This window comes from Thunnus thynnus, chromosome 6 (genome assembly GCF_963924715.1).
Source record: "Thunnus thynnus chromosome 6, fThuThy2.1, whole genome shotgun sequence".
Classification (NCBI taxonomy): domain Eukaryota; kingdom Metazoa; phylum Chordata; class Actinopteri; order Scombriformes; family Scombridae; genus Thunnus; species Thunnus thynnus.
In genome coordinates, this window is record NC_089522.1 from 24,724,590 (window position 1) to 24,746,860 (window position 22,271).

At 40.0% G+C, this 22,271-nt stretch overlaps 1 protein-coding gene across 3 annotated transcripts; it reads left to right on the forward strand.

The window, feature by feature from the left end:
- frmd4bb (FERM domain containing 4Bb) lies at positions 1-22,201 on the forward strand. Of its 3 annotated transcripts, XM_067592871.1 has the most exons (24): positions 3-200; positions 8,289-8,354; positions 9,844-9,938; positions 10,046-10,138; positions 10,541-10,625; positions 10,978-11,034; positions 11,137-11,159; positions 11,888-11,971; positions 12,098-12,163; positions 12,515-12,572; positions 12,660-12,746; positions 14,305-14,381; positions 14,878-15,016; positions 15,110-15,251; positions 15,486-15,619; positions 15,806-15,922; positions 16,706-16,934; positions 17,026-17,079; positions 17,204-17,351; positions 17,587-17,754; positions 17,979-18,763; positions 19,529-19,667; positions 20,408-20,533; positions 21,282-22,201. In XM_067592871.1, exons 2-23 carry the CDS (start codon positions 8,289-8,291, stop codon positions 20,529-20,531), a joined length of 2,970 nt encoding a protein of 989 aa, XP_067448972.1. In that variant the 5' UTR covers positions 3-200; the 3' UTR covers positions 20,532-20,533; positions 21,282-22,201. The 3 variants fall into 3 exon arrangements, with proteins under 3 accessions (XP_067448975.1, XP_067448972.1, XP_067448974.1); XM_067592874.1 differs by lacking the exon at positions 17,587-17,754 and having other exon boundaries at positions 1-200; XM_067592873.1 differs by lacking the exon at positions 20,408-20,533 and having other exon boundaries at positions 4-200.
- The last annotated feature ends 70 nt before the right edge of the window (positions 22,202-22,271 follow it).

The following is a 22,271-nucleotide window of genomic DNA, read 5'->3' on the forward strand; positions in this document are numbered from 1 at the left end:
GGTGAAGGCGTGGTGAGTGTGGCTCAATACGAGGCGAGTGTGCGCTACAGCAGTACCGGAGGATGAACATGGACAGCGGCTGCACGGCGGCTCCCCTCCCCGGCAAAAGCAACCGTGAAGAAAGCTGAAAGGGGGTGATCAGTATGCAGGGGAAGCTCTACCTTATCAATACCTAAGCGGGGATATAAGGAAGCGCGAAGGTAAGGCGATGCATGATGTGATGGAGCTGATTCATCCCGCCCTATATAGTGAGCTGTGAGGAGACAAAGTAGACCGAGTCAGACACGCATGTGATCCGGGGGAGAGCATCAATGAAAATTACAACAGCATGGGTTTGGCTCTCAGCAGCGTGTAAAACAAGCAGGAGTGTGGTTTTATTTGACACATCTGTCTAGTCATGGGGCTCAGGTGGAAACCACCCATGTACAGTAGTCTACAGTAGCACATTCATTGTTCTCCCAGTGAAACTGGCCCTGAGGTGGGCTGGTCTCATTATACAGGATACTGTGGGCAATATTTCTGATTATAGTGGATAAAGCAAATATAAAATGGCATTTTAGTGGGTTTAAGTTAAAAGGGAAGTTAACTGAATTGGTTGAATTTAATTAAAGCATGCCCTATAGCAAATATATTGATTTAGCAAGTGTGACTTGGTGAATATTAAAAATGCTGGATGAATCATCATTTTACCTTTTTGAAAGCGTTCACCCTGCAGCACTGTGAATCCAAGGCGTTATTTAATGACTGGAGATTTTTATGTTGTCTGTGCATGTTCAGTTTTCACATGTATGTAATTTATGTAGGATTGGCCATGGTGTCAATTGGTGACTCAGGTCAAACATGTTTTAGTCAGGATTTACAAGGACATTAATCCAGTTGTTATGATTTTGGTAGAAGCCTTGTTGTGAGCCTCCTAATTTTTTTTCTCCTTCTTTTAAATGTATTGCTCTGGTTCTCGTTCTTTCACTCTAGTTGAAAAAAACGAGGATGAGCACAGGAAAGGTTGACAATGACCTATACTGATGTTATCTCAGAGTTGAAGGAAGAGACACACGTCTGTGTATATTTAAAGCATCAGGCGTTGTAAACAGGAATTGTTGTTGTGATGGTTGCGTCTTTATGACACACGTGTCCAGCGTGAAACTTTGTCGCTCTTCCTATTTGTCGAAAAGGATGTCCTGTGCTGTCTATCACTGCAGTGGACTTTTTGATGGCATTTCTAAAAAAAACCCTTTGAAAGAGCAAAGGGTCACTTAAATCATGTCAAGTTAAATCAGCTCCTTAAAGGGACTCAGGCAGAACTTGAAGTACTTGAACTCAAAGTATTTTTTTCATGAACTCCCTCACTTGTTTGTCAGTATGGAAGCCTAACAAGACAAGAGATGCTCCTCTATCTGTTTGATGCTGCCGAGAGATGTCTCATCGCTCAGTTGGCAACCTTCCATTTAGGAATCAAAGCCTCCTGAGACTCTCTGAGAAATGTGCTAAAGACAGAGAGAGAGAGGAGAGATCTATTTTTGGGTGGGCAAGTAATCTTGTATTCATACACTTTACACAGAGGGAATAAATCTGATATGTAATCTGGTAAATACCTGCAGTACAGCAGAGCAGCATCACTGAAGCGAAGCAGGTTTGCAGGTGAGGATTTGGGGTAGAACTTGTGCAGCTGTCCTGTAAATCATTACTGATGGATCAATAAATCCAGTTGTAACATAACAGCTTATCATTCAAATTATGCTTCCAGTTTGGGTGAAGACAATAAATATGACTTGACTCTTTGTCAATATTGCTATGAGTCAGTATGAGGATTTTCTCGCGGCCGCAGACACTCTGATTCCTCGTCCAGATCATGCAATTTGGTCATGTTCCACTTTATCCACCCATTCACGTCCGCGCCTCAGTACCTCGTCCCTGGGCTCTGCAGAAAGTCACTGCAGCTCTTTGTGATGAAACTCTGCAGTTTAATGATATCAGGTCTGTCGGTGAGGACAGTTTGTAAAACCCTGAGAATGAGGGCAACTGGTGGCAAAGCTCTCAAAATTGCAAGCGCTCCCTGCTTATAGACTAGTCTGTGTGTTTTGAATCAGCCCTGTTGTGCACATAAATCCTGCACCGAGATGCTGCATTCAGATAGTTCAGGGATTTAAAAAAAAAACTGTAACCTGAGGATGTTGAGTCATAATAACTCTGATTAATAAACATGAGAGGTTCTGAATCAGTCAGTTTAAGAACTGATTGAAAAAGATACATGCATCTGGGATCTGGTTGTTTAAACATGAACTTCTTTATTAGGATTCAGTTTGAATTCAAGCTGTTTTCTTCCACTATCAATAACGTTCACAAGTCATTGGGTTCGCACTTTGGTACAAAGCAAGCTAACAAATAGAGGCCAGAATGCCAGTAAATGCAGCACAGATATTCTTGATTTCTAAAGGTATTTCGTGACCCTCTGACCTTTTCTCTTGCACCACCATCAGGTCAAAATATCCACTTTTACACTAGAAATATAATAATGAGTGCATTGCTAAGGAATTCACTGAGTGAGCACATCCAGATGACACTTTTCATTTTGGAAACTCCATCAGCTTTTCATTAGTGTCATCTTCAGACCAAAGTGTAAACTTTGCACACAACATTATGCTACTAATAAAATAAGCAGATAAGAACAAATTGTTCAGCACAGTCATACTTCAAAGGGCTTTTAATAACCACCATGGCCTCTTTTGATGACATCTAGCTTTAGCTTAATATAATGTAAAGTCTCTTCTGTAGTGCCTATATCAGGACAAACTTTACAGTTGTAACCCAATGTACTAAGAGTATGGCTCTAGCAATTATACTCAGTATAGTGTTGAGCACTGATGGGCAGAAATGAACAATGAGCCTCTAGAGGTCTCTGTGTTGTTTAAATATTTAGTCTCTTCACTGTTAGACGAGACACAGTAAGAGATACAGCAGTTTCAAACACATGCACAGTTACCTTGTGGGTAAATATGATATAATTTTATTTAATTGTTTTGATTAAAACTTAAATCAAACAAAGTATGCTAGCAGCCTGGTCCTAAGGACTGCAATGTCGGTGTGACGGTCGGTCCACTATTTTGGTTCAGACTGAAATATCTCAACAGCTATTCAGTACAGACATTCATGGTCTACAGAAGATGAATCCCAATGACTTTAGTGGTCTCTTGACCTTTTCTCTGGCGCCACCATGAGGTTGAGGTTGAGGTTTTGAGTGAAATATCACAACAGCTATTGGACAGACTGCCTTGTATTTGGTACAGATTTTTATGCCTCCACTCAGGATGAATTGTAATTACTTTGTATAACTTCCTCCTTCATCAGGTCAAATTTTTAATTTGTCCAATACTTTAATTTATGACCAAATTCCTGTAAAACTAATAACATTCTCATCAGCCTCTGGCCTTTATTCAGTGCTAATTAGCAAATGTTAGTGTGCTAACATATTAAACTAAGGGGGGTGAACATTATACCTGTTTAACATCAGTATGTCAGCATCCTGATGCCCTAAAGCACAGCTGCTAGCATGGCTGTAAACTCTTCTTCTTGTATTGTTTAAACACAACTAATGATAAGTAATATTTTATTCAGATCTTCTAAAAAAACATTATTACAGTGTTTGTTGTGTGTCATTTCAACATTTTGAATTTCTCTGTAAATACTGTAACCTGCTTGTCTGGGTTTTACAAACACTGAGCAATGTATTAAGTCATATTTTAGCCAAACAGCATAGATGAAAATGCAACCACTGAATCTTTTTCTGATTATGTAGCTCTTCTTCATTTTAACACACAGTCACAATCATTCAAGGTCAGTTCTTACGACTGCAGCTGAAATTCTGTGAGTTCAAGCAGTATGCAGCTCTTTAGAAAAGCATGTGGTGATGGAAACTTTAATCTAACCTAAAATCAACAACCTAAAATGTTCATATGAATATCTGTATTTATTTTGCTTTTCTACTTCAGGCGTTACTATCCTACAGCGACTGATAGGAGCTGATTTGACCACCATCATCACCATGGCTGCTGATAAAATATTGCGGTTGCAGTTGTAGGACAGCCACAAGAAAATATATCACAATGTCCTCCTGTCTCTGTGGATGTCCTTTTCAGGGTGCAAGTAAGAACTTGTACTGCATGATGACATCATTCACATGAATCACTCCTCTGATGGAGACTGCCCTTGTTGTATCAAAGAGGTAAAAAATTAATATTTCTCCCCCAGGTTCTAATTTTCTCAATAATATCCTGAGCCTCATTGTGTACATGAATTTCCCGGATATCACACACAGACACATTGGTTCTCTTAGGGAGATGGTGGTTGGCAGATACCTTTTGGCTGCTGACAACATGAGTCATGATGAGATTTCAGATCAGGGAGATAATCCTGGACTGTATCCTTCAGCCCACTACCTCTGCAAATAGGGCGTCTTGCTTTGTGCTGGCCGGAACAGCCTTCAGTGTTTTATTTAATGTAGGATTTAGACTTTTAATAGACATTAATTAAGTATCCTGTCAGTGGGATTTCTTTGGGAGAACCAAGACCTTGCCATAAAAAGACCAAAAACAAATAATATCACTTATTTCACATTTAAAAAGTTATCTATTTGAATCTTGGGCTGCAAATAACGATCATTTTTACTATCAATTAATCTGCCAATTATTTTCTCGAGTAATTTTTGTCTGTAAAATGTTGGAAAATAGCGAAGAATGCCTGTTATAATTTCACAAATAACATCTTCATATGTCGACTTGCTGTCCAAAACCTAAAGAAAATCAGATTACCATCATGTTTGAAAAAGAAAAACATTTGAGAGGCTGAAACCAGCAAAAAAATTGGCAGTTTTGCTTAAAAAATGACTAAAACGATGATTTGATTATCAAAATAGTTTAGTTGCTGATTGATTTTGTGTCAACTGACAAATCGTTGCAGCTCGATTTGAATCCATTTATGAAGTCACCCGTAACTATGCCGATCACTGTGTCGGGGTCAGGTATCAACGGTGTCAAAGGTCAGTTACATCAGCTACATTCAATTGTGTCACATCACAGAGGAACTGTAAAATCTCATGTACCCAAAACACAGAACTTTGTGTGTTCCCCTTTACCATCACAGTGTACTGGATGTCACGTCCTGTTAGGTTAGTCTGTTTCAATTCACAGGAAGATTTTATTTTGCTTCTTGGTTCCTCTTCTCTTTGTCTTTATAGAAGAATCCAGTCACAAGATTCTTCATTGTTGAGTTCATCTTTTGAAACTGGAACCAGCTAATTCATTTGCACAGATTTTTCTTAAAATTTAAAGTAGTCTGTGAATATGTATTCGCTGTAATAATTTCTAGGGTTGTGCGATTTGCAGTGGGTGTCTTCAGAAGAACATGTAAGCACGGAGAGCAGACACCGACTTGTGTGTGATACCAGCCTTCATCAATAATGCATGAAAACGGGAAACTGAGATAAGACAGGCTGCAGTCTGGACATGACATTTAACCAGCGTGACGTATTAAACACTGACAGCCATATTACACATGAGACGGAGAAGCTTGCTTATTCTATAACTTTCAGACTTGACATGGTGCTATTTTTCACTGGTGTAATTTTCCATGCTCTGTAGTTAACAAGTCTGCTCATTATCAGATGGATTTACATCTTTACATCCTTCCTACATCCAAGTTATGTGACATTCTGACGAACATCCTTAATATTTATTAATAGTGTTAGCACCATATACAAAACAGGCCACATCTGCACCTTCTTTAAGTATCCATTTGGATATTTCACTGTAGCACATATTTAACAAGCTGTCTATATGCCAACCTCAGGCTCCTAAGTAGAGCCAAACCCGCAGGGTGTAGGTTTGGCTCTACTGGTTAATACTCAAAAAGCGCCTGTCCAGTCTCTGGAGGCACAAACACAAAGACCGACAGTTCTTTCATCTTTTCCCTCCGTGTCTTTTTTTACATGAAGGTTCAATGCTTATCTTAACCTCACGGGGCCAAGGCTGGCCTTTTATTGAGGCTGAATAGGCTATCTTTACAGCGTTGAGCTACACCAGCTCTGACGCATACATCATGAGATGTCAAATGAAGGTGTTCATGGTAACCACTTGTTATTATGTATTTGTAATTATTGTGTATGCACCAGTTTTAAATAACAGCCTGCACTGCTCTGGGGGTCACTTGTGCCTGAGCGGTGTTTGATAAAGAGTCTCTTCTCTGTGTTGCCACTGACAAACTGCAGGGTTAGTCAGGGTTGCTGGGCTGCTCAGTTGGATATAAATAGCAGTTCTTGGAGTGATTATAGGTCTCGGATGATTAATGGTGTAGATTCCTAAAAATCATGGCTCCTCCTCCCACTAACTTCATCTATATTGCATGAGTAAGAGTCATCCCAGTTGAATTTGATTCTGCACTGCTTATGAAAACTCCTCAGTGGTGCATGCATGTTTTAAGAGGCCATTTTCTCCACATGAACTTCTTCTGCCCACAGAAAAATAATAATCCCTGCACCATCTAGTGGCCAGACTGGAATAATGTCATGCTTATTGCAGAGACAAATTGTGTGACCCTCACAGCCGTGCTGTCATAACTAAATCAAGCTCGAATCAATGTAATAAAACTGCAGCCACACTCCAAATTAATTGGATTTATTGAATGTGCACTTTTAATTTAGATCATGAAAGAGAATTTATGACTGTTGACATTATGCTGATAAGAAACACACATTATTCAGAGTCTGTAATTGACTAAGTGCTCGTTAAAACGATACCGATGGTGTCATTTAAAGCAGTGCCCTCCTTTCAGGACACAGGGGAGTTTGTTTAATCATTTATTAGTGCAGTATGTATAAAGCATAAATGAGAAGTGTGTAGAATATAAGGTGTCTTTGTTTCTTAGTTGGAATTTTTCCTACTTCTATAAATTAACATTACTCAGTTCAAATGTACAGGAAAAGGAAGCAAGAGAAACCTGATATTCATATTCAAACCCCGTCAGCCACAGAATGATACACGGATGAAATGAGGGTGTAAATTACGGTGCAGATATGCTTAACCACCTTGTATTAACTAATTGTGTTTCTTGCTTGACCAAAATTATTTGAATTGAGAAATGGTAAACCCTAAACTTTGGTCAGGAGTCTGATCCAGCCTGTGCTCATTAACTCAGCTGTGGATTTCTCATGATGTGGCCACTGTAAGCCGTCACTGCACAAAGCTAAGGGCTACTCGGTCAATAAACCTGGATGGAACAAGTTGCTGGTTAATACTGATCGGGCTGTTGCTGCTCAGAGCTCACAATTTTATGGTCTGGATCCAAGAGGAGACTCGTATTAAAGGATGAGGTCTGATCAGGGATGCATCCACACCTGCACTCTCCCTGGAGAGATTTATCAGGTAGTGTACAGCAGCTGCTGCATTTACTCCAAATGTTAGAAGTTTTGATCAGCCTCATTCTGTCACAGGAGGAGGCTTTTTGTATCTATGCGATGTGTTTCTTCAGTTTCTGGGCAGGTTTTGTTGTACAACTGGTTAACCTCAATATGTCATTTTTTTACTGGGTGTACTAAGTGTGTAGTGCTTTCAGTGTCTCTCAGTGGGTCAGCCTGATTCTATCATAAGAAGCACTGTTTGAAGGGCATTGAGGTGAAAATGATCTTGCACAAGCAAACATGATTTCCTTGTTATCATGTGAGCACAAGTACAAGAGAGCTGGATTTAATGGATGCAGAGTTTGCTCAGAATCTGAAATGAGGTTGTGGTTTGCTGCTATAAACAGCTGCATGCTGGTTGGAACTTGATGCATAAATATTTTATATTACAGGGTGAAAAGTTTGGAAGGTAGTTGTTTATTCAAAAGCTGAAAAGTTTGAAAGAGTGAAAGTTAAATGTGAATGATTCAAATTGGAAGAACCTCAAATCCTTCCTGTGGTTACTATGGCAACAAATCCTTGAGACAATGGTTTTATTGTCATTAACAACGTCAGTGTTTTCTTGAAAAGGATCATTGTATTTACCCCCAAGGTCTTTGCTCAGCATGGCTACTGATAGTTATATGTGCTGTACATTAACTGTGTAGAAAACTGAATCTTTATTTTGCAATTTCTAGATATTGTAGTGTTACAAGACCTATCAGGCCTCATGTATACTGTAGTGCCATACTGGCAAAAACATTACAAGCACACAAGACCTGATGTCATTGTCACTTGTGATGATGAATAACTTGCAATTTGTGTCACACGCCTTGAACTTCCTTTTTTCTTTCCCCTGTAGATGACTGAGGGCAGACTGTGCCAAGTGCAGCTGCTGGATGACAGGAAGCTAGAGCTGCTGGTTCAGGTATGAATGATCATCAAGCTGCTGTAATCAATATTGTTTTATGATAACAGAGAACTATCACCTGACTCTCTAGTTCCCCTCAGCTCTGAGGAACATTTCAACACCTTTCAGCTCATCATTTAGGTTTTTCCGGTCTGCAATTTTATTGTTTTGATTCACTTTCACTGCTCTCATGGTGTCGTCTTCAGCGGCTGTTTTCGGTGAAAAAGCCACAGTATTCTGCTGTCATGCAGTCAATTTTTTGAGGAGAAACAGTTTTACAATGCATATGTTAATGTTTATTCCAAACCAAGTTGTTACCAGTAATTATTTGCTTTGACTTTCATGTTTATGATCAAACCACCCATCTATCAGTAACCATCTAGAGCTATAATTGACATTTATTAACACTATACTGCATTTAATAGCAATATTGAACATGAAAATGTTAGAAAAAAAGGCTTTAAATTCAGGGCTAATGTTAGCTGGTTAGCTGGTTTGCAGTGGATTATTCAACATTAAGTAAAGAAAGCTCACAAACACGTAGCTACTGTGTTTACTCGCACAAAAACAATAATTTAGCTATTAATAATAGCAAAGGACAACAAGCTAACAGTAATGTTAATCACTTGTGGGTTATAGTTAAAACCTCTGATGCTAAAGTCACTTTAGGAGGGAAATTTTGAGGCTCATATTGTTGTCATATTGTTGGCGTGAGCTGAGGCTGGTTATTCATACGTCACACTGCTATTAATATAACCACAATTTGCAATGATTTTACAAGATTTCCACAGCATTTAGCAGCTGAAGAATCAATTATTTCCCTCAGGAGTCAGTGAAGACCACAAACAGAGCTAAAAGAGAGTGAATATTGGACCTACATTCATTCATCAGGTGGACACAAACATGACTCCAAATGAATGCTAATGTTATTCCATATCTGCTGGATGTGTAAATAATAAAACGTCTTTGCTAACAACACATCACCAAATCAACTTAAAACGATGATAATATGTCAGTGTTGTATTTACAGCTTGTATCTGTTGCCACAAGTGGCCAAAAAATAAGCTATTGTGGGTTTAAAAGTAATAATGTAAAAGAGACGTTTCGGTAATGTAATGACATAATGTGGCATGTTTTCCGTGGGAACATTTTTTCTCTATGGGATTGGGTATTGGCATCAGATTAGTTTAGTGAATAGGAAGACCACCTTTCAGCAGAATGACCTGAGTTCAAGTCTGTGTTATGAGTATCTGCGCTGTTGAAGTGTCCTTGAGCAGGCCACTAAATCCTCACTCCAGGGCTACTGCTCTCTAGTTGACCTTTCAGTCTAACTTCTCGTGGGAAGGGAAGGAAGCAAAAGAGAAAAAATATTTTCCAGAACTATCAGCCGTGACACATTTATCAAGGAAATTGTCTGAATTACCTCACTAGGGATGTTTACCTGATATTTTGGCTTACAGTAGGTTTCCCACCGAAGCTAATGCTGAATCTTAATCTTCCTCCACAGCCTAAGCTGCTGTCGTACGAACTTCTTGACTTGGTGTCCTCCCATTTCAACCTCAAAGAGAAGGAATTCTTTGGACTTGCATTTTTTGATGATAAGTATGTAAACTGTGTAAGCTTATTATTTTCAGATGCCTGAATATTTACAGTGTATACGTGTGAGTGTGCAGATGTGTGTGTAGCTTCGGTCTCTTTGCTTTTTGCAGTGGTCAGTGTAAATGGTTGCAGATGGACCGCAGAGTTCTTGAACATGACTTTTCAAAGAAGCCCGGGACCATTGCCCTCAACTTCCTGGTCAGGTAATAATGCACCTTCTCGTGCAAGACGCATGCTCTCCAGCAGGGAGCGGTCCTTTATTGACACGAAGTATGATACCTTAAAGTCACATGTTGCTGCTGTTTAAGTTCTGTCATCAAACATACATATCCTGGTCATCTTGAATAAATATTAATGTGTCCGACTGGTGGCTGAAAAACCTGTGGCGTGTCTTCTTTGTGGTTTCAGACTTTTGCACATTATCATAAACCATGTCTCTCACTCACGCACCCAACACCTCACACTGCTTATAAAAGCACGAACAAGGCAGAGAAAAGTGCAAACTGAGCATTTCATAACTCATTTACTATCAGCAGCAATAAAAAAAGTCACAAGTTATCTCAGTTTAACCCTTAATTTGTTGCTTCTGCTTGTATCTTCCATAGATTTTATGTAGAAAACATAACACAGCTTAAGGACATCATAACGGTGGAGTTGTTCTTCCTGAATGCAAAATCTGCTGTCTACAATGTAAGTGTTTTAGCTCTTGTTTTTCTGGGGGTTTGAAATAATGAGAACTGATTCTTTGAGTTGTTGTTTCTCAACACCTCCCCGATGATTCACTGTCTCTGGACCCTTGCAGCACCTCAGCTCAGCAGACAGTGGCTGCAGGGCACAGTTTTCTCACTCTGCTGGCTGGAATGCAAAGCAGACAGTCTTCGAAAGTAGAAAAACACAAGGGTTCATTTTGAGAAAATGCAGAGGTTATTGTAGGGCAACGCAGAGAAGATTCTATGTTTGGATCACGCAAGCTTTCCCCACATGGGCCGCATTTTCTGCATGCTATTTATCTTCTATCCTGTTGATCTGTTATGTTTCCCAGGGGATGATAGAAGTGGAAAGTGAGAACTTCTTCAAATTAGCTGCAAATGCTTTGCAGGTTAGTGCTTTTTAATAGCCTCATATACATACATTAATGGCTGCATCTTAAAGCAATTAAAGGCATTTAATCTAATAAGATGTTTGTTTTTTTAATCACCAGGAAGCTAAAGGAGACTACACAAGGTAAGAGTATTATCAGCTGGGTAAGAAGTATTTAACAGCAGCAGGACAACTTAATAGTGCGCTTTTAGCGAAGAGATTCAATAGGTCACTTGTTTCTCCAGAGTGCAGACAACAAAAATCAATAGCAGTGTTATGTGAAGCTTACCACAGAGTGCCGAGAAGCTTGCACCAGTCACCTAATGAATCTCATAGTGCTGATAGAGGCCAAGTATCGCGGAGCAGAGACTGTACATCTGTTTAACAGAGCTGCCTTTTGATACTTTACATGTAGTGTTCAGGGGAAATGATGTGGGTCATGTCCTCTGTATTTTCTCTGGGATTTGGGGAGATTTAAGTGTTTACATTCTACAATTACAGCGTAGAGGAGTCTTCGAAACAAAATCTAGATATTCATGTTGGGAAATAACATTTACACAAAATGTAATTGAACAGTTAGCGGGCCAAAAACTGATGAATGAAAAAGTTTAGTAATTTTGGAGACTTTCTTTCTAGTGTCTCGGGTGGTGGGGAGGGATGGTGGGGGGGGGGGGGGGGGGGGACTTGGCCACAGGCAATGGTGCAAAAGCTGTTGCACCTTTGCCTGTGGCCAAGCTTAAGATGTGATGATTTACATATATATTAAAAACTTAAACACTTGAAGTCAAGAGCTCGGAAAGAAATCTTTGCATATTATATCTCAAGGTTGTCCACTCAACTGTCATCTTACCTATTTTTCTTTTCTGTTTCAGTGATGAAACCACTAGAGCTGACTTGAAGAAACTACCAACTCTTCCCACCAAAGTACTCAAGGAACACCCATCCCTTGCATACTGGTATGCTCACTGGAAATGCTTATTTGAAACCAGCAATACACATATCCAATACAGAAGGGCATGATCTGATCATGCGCAGCTGTTTAAAGAATGAAAATGTGTCTTTTTTTTTATGTGACATTGCAGTGAGGATCGAGTAATTGAATATTATAAACAGCTGAAAGGAGTCTCCAGAGGACAGGCCATTGTGCAGTGAGTATTGGAATTAAAATAAAAATAAAGTATAGATTTGTTGATATCAGTTGAACACTAATAATTAGACAGTTAATGTTACTAAGCTTTAAGTTCATTAATCTTTCTCTCACCTCCATTAGCCCTCCCCCTCCCTCCTTCTCTCGCTTTCTCCTTCTGGCACTCCTTTTCTCATCATCTGATAGAAATCAATAGCCCCTCTTCAGCTGCAGTCCAGTGAATCACACTGATTCACCGGATTGAATTCCTCTGATCAAATTCCCAGTCCTATCTTTTCACATTTCCAAGGTACACTACATGCAGATGTTAAAAAGCAGCTGGTGGTTTTAATAAAAATTGTTTTCATTCTAGGTATTTGACGTTAGTGGAATCATTGCCCACGTATGGCGTGCATTATTATGAAGTTAAGGTAGGTTTTCCGCTGTGATAAATATGAAATGACAGCTGTTTCACTTGAAAATTGAATCAACCATCAAGCTGTGCTCTTGCCTCACAGGATAAACAAGGGATCCCATGGTGGCTTGGAATCAGCTATAAGGGCATCGGCCAGTATGATTTGCAGGATAAATTAAAACCTCGAAAGGTAAACATTTCAGTTGCCCTGCAGCTCAGTCTCTAAAATGGCTGCTGCTGCTTCTCTGCTTCACTAATCTGACTGCGGACATGACAGCGCAGGGCATGAGGAAGGATTGCTGCTGTTGCACATAGCGTGGTGATTCACCAGCTCTAATTCATGCATCATCCATTTCACTTCAACAAAGGCTGGGCTTCAACTGCAGCAGACGAGGCCAGACTTGAAAAATTGACACAAAGTGTCAGTCTAGAAAGCCGGAGTCACTGTGGTCAATTTATTCTCATAAAACAGGAGCAGTTTGCCTTGAGAATCATACACACACAGTTTGAACCTGCTTTTCTTGATTCATTTGTGTTGTTTTAGCTTGTGAGTTGATAGGAGAAACACCCATGTGAGTGATCTGTCAGCTATGTTGTCCAGTCCGTCATGTTCAGGGTAGTAGGAAGTAGGAAGTTCAGAACAATTCGCATAAAGATAATTTACTGACATTGTCTTACTGTTAAAGCCTGTTAACCAACATGACATGTTGCAATCCAACTTTATCTGCTGAGTTCCAACATTGTGCAAGCAGCCGGCTGCACACAGACAGCTGTGTCTTTTGTAGAGAAGGAGAGGGAGTGAGCTGGTGATGTCAAAGGGAAAGGGGCCGGATTTGGGGCGTTATCATGCATGTTCTGAGAATACCTGAGGAGACAAGTCAGGAGCTGACAGGAGACAGAACAAAGTATGTGTTTGTGTTGACAGCAAAGCCAGGGAGGATTTAATAACTTCAGAAACAGGACTTGTGAACATCCTTTGTACTGGTAAGACTGGATGCTACACTCCTTCGTCTTTTACTTTCGAAGTAGTGTAGAGCTTTGGTTCTTTATGATTCTTAAATAACATTTACTAATTTGCATGTTAATTTAAAAGGAAGTTTTAAAATGACATTTTTTATCGCAAAACTGGGTGGATCTTGAACTGTCCATACTTGTTACTGAATGTATCACATTGTGACGCAAAATATTCGCCAAAGCTGCCACATGTAATATAATTTTCTATGAGCTGTCTGTTTAAGTTTGTGTCTCATTCGGATCTTGTCCAGACACACAGTGAGTCACAGACCCAAATAGATCGTTCGTATCAGGCTGTTGTCATTGAGCACCTGGGTGATATGTGGATGGTTGTGATGAGCCATGGAAAGTGTTGTATACCGCGATGAGTCTTAATGTCCCCTTGTGGCATTCATTCCCTCTCTAACACCTGCATTATTGTAGACTCGGCATGCCAGGCAGCCCAGACTATAATGACAGTTCATGTTACAGTCTGGCTTTTTAATGACTGTGGTTGAAACAGGCTAGCCTAAACACCTGTCCTATTAATTTTTTTTTTCATAATAGTTTATTTGTTATCAGTCATGATGGTCACGGTCACAGTATTACAGCTGTTTTTAGAAACTGAACATACATATTCAAAGGGCTGAAAGCATTTAAAGTATTTCTGGAACCGCATTTCAGGTTCTGAATTACAGAACACGGTATCTATTTCCCCTAATCACACATTGTTATTTCTCTACTTTTACTTCCAGCTTTATCAGTGGAAACAGCTGGAAAACTTGTACTTCCGAGAGAAAAAATTTGCCGTAGAAGTTAATGACCCACACAGGTGAGCAGCAGGAGATATTCTTCTTTAGAGGCACATTTTGTAATTCTTAAACAGGCTATTTGTGCAGGTTGATTATAGGGCTGCAACTAACAGTTATTTTCATTGTCAGTTATTTTCTCGATGGATGGATTAGTTGTTTGGATGATAAAATGCCAGAAAATGGTGAAAAATGTTGATCTCCATTCCACAAAGCTTAAGATGAAATGTCTTGTTTTGTCCCGACCAACAGTCCACAACCCAAAGATATTCAGTTTATTATCATAGAGGACTTAAGAAACCAGAAGATAATGATGTTTATTTCTTATAAATTCTTAAAAAATGACAATGATTAATCAATTATCAACATAGTTACATGAATTCAACTAATCAACTAATCGATTAATCGACTAATAATTGCAGCTCTAGTTGATTTTTTTTTTTTTTTTTAGTTTTTTGAGAGATTTCCCATCTCACTGTAGCTTTTGTCTGAAATGTGTCATACTGTAATTTGCAATAGGAGAGCAGTAACCAAGCGCACCTTTGGGCAGACCGGTTTACTCATCCACACGTGGTATGCCAGCCATTCTTTGATCAAAACCATTTGGGTCATGGCTATCAGCCAGCACCAGTTCTATTTGGACAGAAAGCAAAGCAAAGTAAGTGTCGGTTATCAGTCACTAGTTGTTACTTTTGATACTGAGCTATCCATTCACTAATCTTTGCCCCCTTTTTCTTTTTCATTCTTTCAGGCTAAAGTAGGAGCAGCAAGAAGTTTAGAGGAAATTGCCATGGATCTCACTGAGCATGGAGGAGCAAAGATAAACAGACTTGGAGACACAGGCCTAAAGAATAACTTTATAACAGCCAGCAATGGGAGCCTTGTGTCTACAGGTTAGTTACAATTATTTAAGTTCTTAAAGCAAAAATCATTATTCCAGATCATATCGGTGCAAGTTTCTATGACAAAACTCTGAGTTATGAACACTGAGCTGTTGGTGAGTTACATTGCGGGGGAGTCATGCTGACGAATCAGTTCTATCTTTACTGATGTCATTACGGATGTTTTGGGATATGAAGTTATTGAACGGAAAGTGGGCAAAAATAGTCAGGATATTGTTTTCACAGGTTCTGCAGACTCTGAAATGAGTGAAGAACAGAAGAAAGAGAAACTCTCTGAGCTGAGAAAAAAAGAGCAGGAGATCCAAGATATTTTGGCCAAGAAAACAAAAGAACTGAAGAAGATTTGCCTGAGAGAGGCGGTGAGAATTCATTTTGTTTGCAGTGTTGCTATTTTTTGCTAGGCTCCTTATTAAGTCTTTTTTTTTTTCTTTACAGCTACATTCTGTTAGCTCAACTCCCTTTATTAAACCGTGTTGCTGTGTGGTAACTAGACTAATGGTTGCTGCTGTTCATTAAGTGTCAAGGGGGTGTTTTTGTGTTTCCAGGAGCTCACTGGCAAGCTGCCAAAAGAGTATCCCCTCTCCTCAGGTGAAAGACCGCCGCAGGTCAGACGACGAGTTGGCACTGCTTTCAAGTTAGATGACCTTTTCCCCTACAATGAGGTCTGTATTTAACTGGTGTTCTTTAATCAAATGCAGCTGCAATTCTCACCATCTCTTTTTGTGTGTAGCACCGTTTTTTTTGTGCAATGTACCTTAACGTTAATAGATTTAACTTTTTGAGTTTAAAGGATAAGTCTGGTGGTATTTAGTTTAATTCTATTGTCAACAATGCCACTAAAAGATCAATACCAGCAATGAATTCATCTTACATGTATTTCTTGCATCGCTAAAGTCTGATCTATCTTATTCCTCTGTGCCATAGAGCTCCATTGTTGCTGTAAAAGGTGACATATTCCTTCATTACAATAAACATGTCTATCACACATACATCATCCCGGTGCGGCTAATGCTAGCTACCACTCCAAATCTGCAAACTACAGTGCCCAGCTGTTTTAAGAAATTATTTAGCCTTTTATATATTATTAACCAGATTTAAATCTTTGATAGGAATGAATGGGTTTGGGACTGAGAGCCACAGACAGGTTGGGTGTGTCGGAAAGTATTGAGAGACAGACTGATCCAGTGTTGGTTTTGGTCTTTTCATGGGATTTGTTTACAATAGCAAAAATATAGAATAGCACCAGTTTTATCCTTTACAGTAAGTGCACTCAGCTACTAATTTGCAGGACATGACAGAATTGTATCAGACGCTTATGTAAGAATAATATCAATAAGGTCCACCCTACATCAGACTTAACCAGATCTATTCTTTAACAAAGGTGACAATAAGGGTTATAGATACTTACTGTTATCTCTGGGGATTTGCTGCTTGTGGTTTTGCAGGATCCCTTCCTTAGGAACTTGGAGAGCAGATTTGCCCTGCAGCAAAAGATTGTGGAGGCGGCTAAGAAGTTGGCAAATGAGCCAGAACTGTGTAAGACAGTCAAGAAGAAGAGGAGGAGAAACTGTTTGGATGCAATGCACAAACTCCAGCAGATAGAGGATGAGATGAATCAGTACAGAATCAAGAAGGGAAAAAAGCCAACCCAGCGAGCCTCAGTAATCATTGCAGGTATGGCGCAAGTTGACCTGTGTTGCTGCATTAATCATTCAGCTATATATGTATGTCCCAGTAAGCATGACGTTATTTCCTCTTTCTTTAGATGAACTTGTCCGTTCAGACTGTAGCTCCCTGTCTAGTCTCCCACTGGATGATGGTGAGTCAGACAACTCATGCTCTGGTGCACTTTGACCTGCAAAAAACATGGATATCACTTTCTTATCATGACTGTTTTTGAAAAAGCAAGTGTCAGTATTTTTTTGGTTTGCATTTACATTCAGATGACTCAGACAGTGTAAGTCAGAGGCCGCGGTCGCGGTCAGTCCAAGGCTCCCCTCAGCTCAGTCCGATGCAGTCTCTGGGGGCAGAATATGATGTAGAGAGACAAGGATCTCCGAGGGAAAATCACCGCAACAAAAACCATAGCAGGTGGGGAAACAGACATCCTGAGGCAATCTATTTGTTATTTCCATGAAGTCTAGTGTGAAGTGAAACTTGTTCCACAACTTTTGATTTTATTGAAAAGCTGAATTGTTTTTGCAATGATATCATGTTTTGGCAGAGCGTGTAATATTTGCCGTGTCGTGTTTGCAGCCTCATACCTATCCTCACATCTCATTCCTATTTTTTTTTTTCACCCTCTCCTTATACCACACCCTTTTAGATTAGCTACTGAAGGCCAGGAGGCTTCCCACTACTACCAGAATCCAAGAGAGGTCTCCTCCACCCACACTAGCCCTTATAAAACCCTTCCCAGACCTCCTAGAGATCCACGCAGCATGCCTCCCACCCCAGTTATGACCCGCAATGCCTACAGCAGCAGCCAGCTCAGGTGTGGATACTGCTCCCCAGCACTCCCAACCTAATATCTATCCTTCTCCCACACAATAACTTCCCTGCAACTAAATCCCTGCTTCTCCCCAACTCCCAACCTTTAAGCAAAACTCTCCTACACCCCTAACCTTTGTTGTAACTAATAAAATCAAAAATATTATCCCATCACTCATTTTGTTGTTTAGATATGTTTAAACAGGACAAGTTGTGTTTCTTCGCTAGGTCCGAAGGGTCTCCTCATTGCTTCAGGCATCGCAGTGGAAGTCTGGAGTCACAGCCCCAGCTAAGAAAAGACACAGACTCAGAGAAGCCCGTGTTTATCTTGTCACCAGCCCACCGCAGCAGCAGCACAGAGGTGTTAGAAGATTGCTCCTCCTACACTAGTCAGTCCAGTCTGGACTACTGCGGGGCAGCCAACTCCCACTACAGTACACTGGACTCTCGAACCTCAACCATGCATCGCCTCCACAGGAAGGTGGAAGTGTATGGAAATACCGGGAGCATGCCCAACTTGGTCCAGCATCATTCTGGTTGTAGTTACACATGTGAGACCTCAGCACACTATGCACCCAGTGCCTACTACGTCTCCGGCTACCCCTGTCCGGACATGGAGCCTTACGCTAACGGTGCCTACGTGTATGAGAATGAGGTAGAGGGCCACTACAACGTCAACCCTTCCTATCAAATGAATGGGTACCATGGACATGACAGATTCAGGCATTACAGCAGTGACCGAGCTGATGGTCTTTCCCAGAACCCCTATGCGACGGTGAGGCCACCGCGGAGCAGGGAGGGACCCAGAAATGAGCTGCTGGCAAAGAACATGCAGAAAGCCATGGTGGCGGAGCATCTGAGAGGCTGGTACCATCGAAACAGAGGCCACAGGGAGGGAGGGAGGGGGATGCTGGCTGGATATGACTTTGACAGCGGTTCTCAGCTCAGCCTGGGCTACCAGACCATGCCAGCGGCCTTCAGCCACTCCAGCCGAACCACCTCCTTCTCATCAGGTAAGATGATTTCCCCAGGCAGTTTTCAAGTCAAGTCAAATGTATTGGTGTAGGAGGGAAAATCATTTAATATAATCAATTTTTGCCTCCCTCTAAATTACAGTTAGATATATTTACATATCAGGCTGCTATTGGCCGTTTATTACATATTAGATATCTGCTGGCTGTTAACTGTCACTGATATATCAGCATCCTGCTAATGCACCCAGGACAGTTTTATTCATAAGGGGTTTCAGAGGAGGATTTTTACATGTTACAAGAAAAGAAGTCTGGGAGAAAATAAGCCCCAGTTTGTGTATTACTATTACATTTGAGATTGACATTGAGATCTTCAAAAATCTTTGAAAAACACAGAAGGTTGTTTTACAACACTTACCACTGTTCAGTAGTTATTTGCTGCTGCTCTTATAGAACGCTCTCCCTGCCTTTTTAGAAACTCGACTTGAAGTTGGTCCAAAATACCTGATACACTATTTTTTAAAATAATGTTATTTGTCTTTAAAACCTTACAACAAATAAAGCCATTTTGCAAGTTTGACCTATGTTATCCATTTAAAAAAATAAATAAATAAATAAAAAATAATGAAAACGTTTCCAGGCAAGGTGCCAGCAACAGCGCTGTAATCACATGTTGCCATAATTTGTGAAAGGTGATTGTTTTGCCATAGTGACGTTAAACTTGACTTAAGAGTGTTTCCAATAACAACAATTACCACTGAGTTACACTCCAACATTAGAGTGTTTTTGCTTTTGTCTTGTGTGTAGTGTCCTCAGTGGAGAGCGCAGGAAACTGGCGCAACCAGCTGGCAGTCGGCCTGACAGAGTACGATACACCCGACACACCTCATTACCCTCACCCTGGAGCTCCTGCTTCTCCATACAACCACAGTCCCTCACACAGCAGGTGAGTGCTGCCGTTTTAGAAAATTTAAGAATGACCAAGGAGAGGTCATTCTGTCAGTTTCATTACTAGTAGGATTTCAGATAAAATGCTGGTTGCTAGTATCTTAAGAATACATTAACCTGCTTAATGTCCCCCACTGAGCATCAACAGACTAAGACTCTGCTGATGCTCAGTGGCAGATAGAGATATCAGTGCCTCTGCTGTTTCACTTAATGGATGTCTGTAGCAGTTTAAGAACTGTCTGACATTTGGAAAAATACACTTATCCGCTTGTGCCATGATCAATACCACTCTAAAATCTGTCTGTTCAATAGCCTATTAAGCTGGAGGTGGCAGCTTGTTATCTTAGCTTAGCATAAAGACTTGAAACAGATGCTGGAAGAAGGATATGTTTGCCTTCAGACAGAGTTAGGCTAGCTGTTTGCCCCTGTTTTTAGTTTATGCTAAGCTAAGCTAACTGACTGTTGGCTGTAGCTTCATATTGAACGGACGGATAAGAAAATGGTATCAATATTCTCATATGACTCTCATCAAAAAAGCAAATTTCCAAAAATGTCAAACAATTCCTTTGTTTTATGTGTTGCTCTGTCTCTGGATGAAGCCTGTTTCTCTGCATTTACTGGATCTACTGATTGCTTTCTGCTTGGGTGACCTGACACTAATTAGCACATGAAAATGTAATCATGAGGATCTCTTTCTTTCTTCCTTTCTTGACTTATGATCAATGCTCATGTGTGCAGATTTTCTCCAGAAAACAAAGTATCGGGGTCTGACACAATGCCTAAAAAATCTGAGTCAGTAGAAGTGGTTGGCGCTGAGGCCAATAGTACAGATGAGCCATCAGACAACCATTCTAGCTCTTAAGGGTGAGACCAAACACAGCGGGCTGTTCTGTGTCGTGTTGCCGCACATCTCCATTTTTCCATTTCATCAGTGTGTCACTTCCTTATAGCTTATTTAATCGAATCATCCACATTTTTGTATCGTGGTGTCATCATTTTTTTCTTCAGCATCGTTTTTGTATTTGTTTGTACAACTAGTACTGACTGAAGTATTTGATCACAAACCAAAGTAAAACACAAATTATAATTTTGACCTGATGTTGGAGCTACATGACAAGTCAGGAGATCATAAAGTTACTACAATTAATCCTGTGGGTAATATGTCTGCACCAATCCATCCCATAATTGTTAAGATATTTCAGTTTGGACTCAAGTTGTGGATCTACCTACCAAGGGCGTTTTTTACTACATGAGTCTTTTGGTAAACTACGCTGATTAACTATAATCCAGTATGACTGATGATTTGATCTGCCCAAACTAACCATACCAAGGGAGAAAACGAACAGACTAAACAATACAGGTTTGAAAGCACTGCTATAGAGACACAGTGCTAGCATGGTTAAGTAGAGGGAAGTTTCCTTTTACTCCATGAAGCTTAAATCATGTTGTACACACTCACAAAGTAATGTGTACCACATGTAAGGCCTCTTTGATGCATTGCATTTCCATTTCCATTCTTCAGTTTTATCACAAGGTTCAGTCATGTGTTCCTTTGTTTCTAAAACAGTTGAACTACAGTAGATTTGACATATTCTTATGACTTCCTGTGCAGATTTCACCTGGACGGAAGCTACATGAGCATCCGCTGAAGAGGACCAAACCAAACTTTGGCACAATTAAAGCCATGGCCAGCAGCACATGACGGGGAGGAAGGAGGAACTACGGGCTGTACACAGACTTTTTGCTGCCATAACTCAATCTTGGGAGATGTTTTGTCCAGCAGGTTTTGGCAGAGTCTAGGTGTATGCTGTCCTCATGTTAAAGTAACCTCTGAACACAGTGATGACACTCTTGAATGACTTTCCCATGTGCCTTGGATTGGATGGATTGGATTGAATTGTACAGGCAGGAAGGAATGTGTCAAAAAATTATAAGACGTTGCACAACCACACTGACTTCAAACCTTATTGTGTATTAAAGATGAAAAAAGAGGCAACATGTGTTTTTACTGAATCCAACTTCATGTATTTTAGCAGGAACTAGCTACTGCCTTATACAAAACAGTAGGTTATAGAATAAAAATGATTTTCATCACTTTCATCTCATTAAAAGTATGATAAAAATTGTCTTAAATATAACATCCAAATCGAAAACAAAGTTTGAAAATGTTCACAAATGTGACCTGATATGACCGTTCATTAGAGCTGATGTGTGTATTAGATGAATTTCCATTTCTTCCTTTCTTTAAACATTGAATCAGAATGTATTATGTCAATATTGTTTATAGAGCCATTTGTCTTTGTTGGTGCCGTATTGTGTTTTAAAATGCATGTCGAGAATATCAATTTTTGATAAGAACTTCAGTCCTTTTATATCAACAGAAGACCACTGCCGTAAAAACCATATTCATGTCTCGTTGTTTGTTTTCCCACATATTTGTACAGTCAGTGTGTAGTTATACGTATGTTGTTAGATGTTATAAATATTTTCCACTGGGAACAAAGATGTGAATAAATACATGTGTGACACATAGATGGCTGCCATCATTTTCTTTCAAGAGGCTTATGTCGTTGGTAAACAACTGATTCAGGGTCTTTTCTTG

Coding starts and splice junctions, on each gene's coding strand:
- frmd4bb (XM_067592871.1), top strand. CDS start 8,289: ATGACTGAGGGCAGACTGTGCCAAGTGCAGCTGCTGGATGACAGGAAG. Junction 12,747..14,304: donor ATAAATTAAAACCTCGAAAG/GTAAACATTTCA, acceptor TTTTACTTCCAG/CTTTATCAGTGGAAACAGCT. Junction 16,935..17,025: donor AGCCTCAGTAATCATTGCAG/GTATGGCGCAAG, acceptor CTCTTTCTTTAG/ATGAACTTGTCCGTTCAGAC.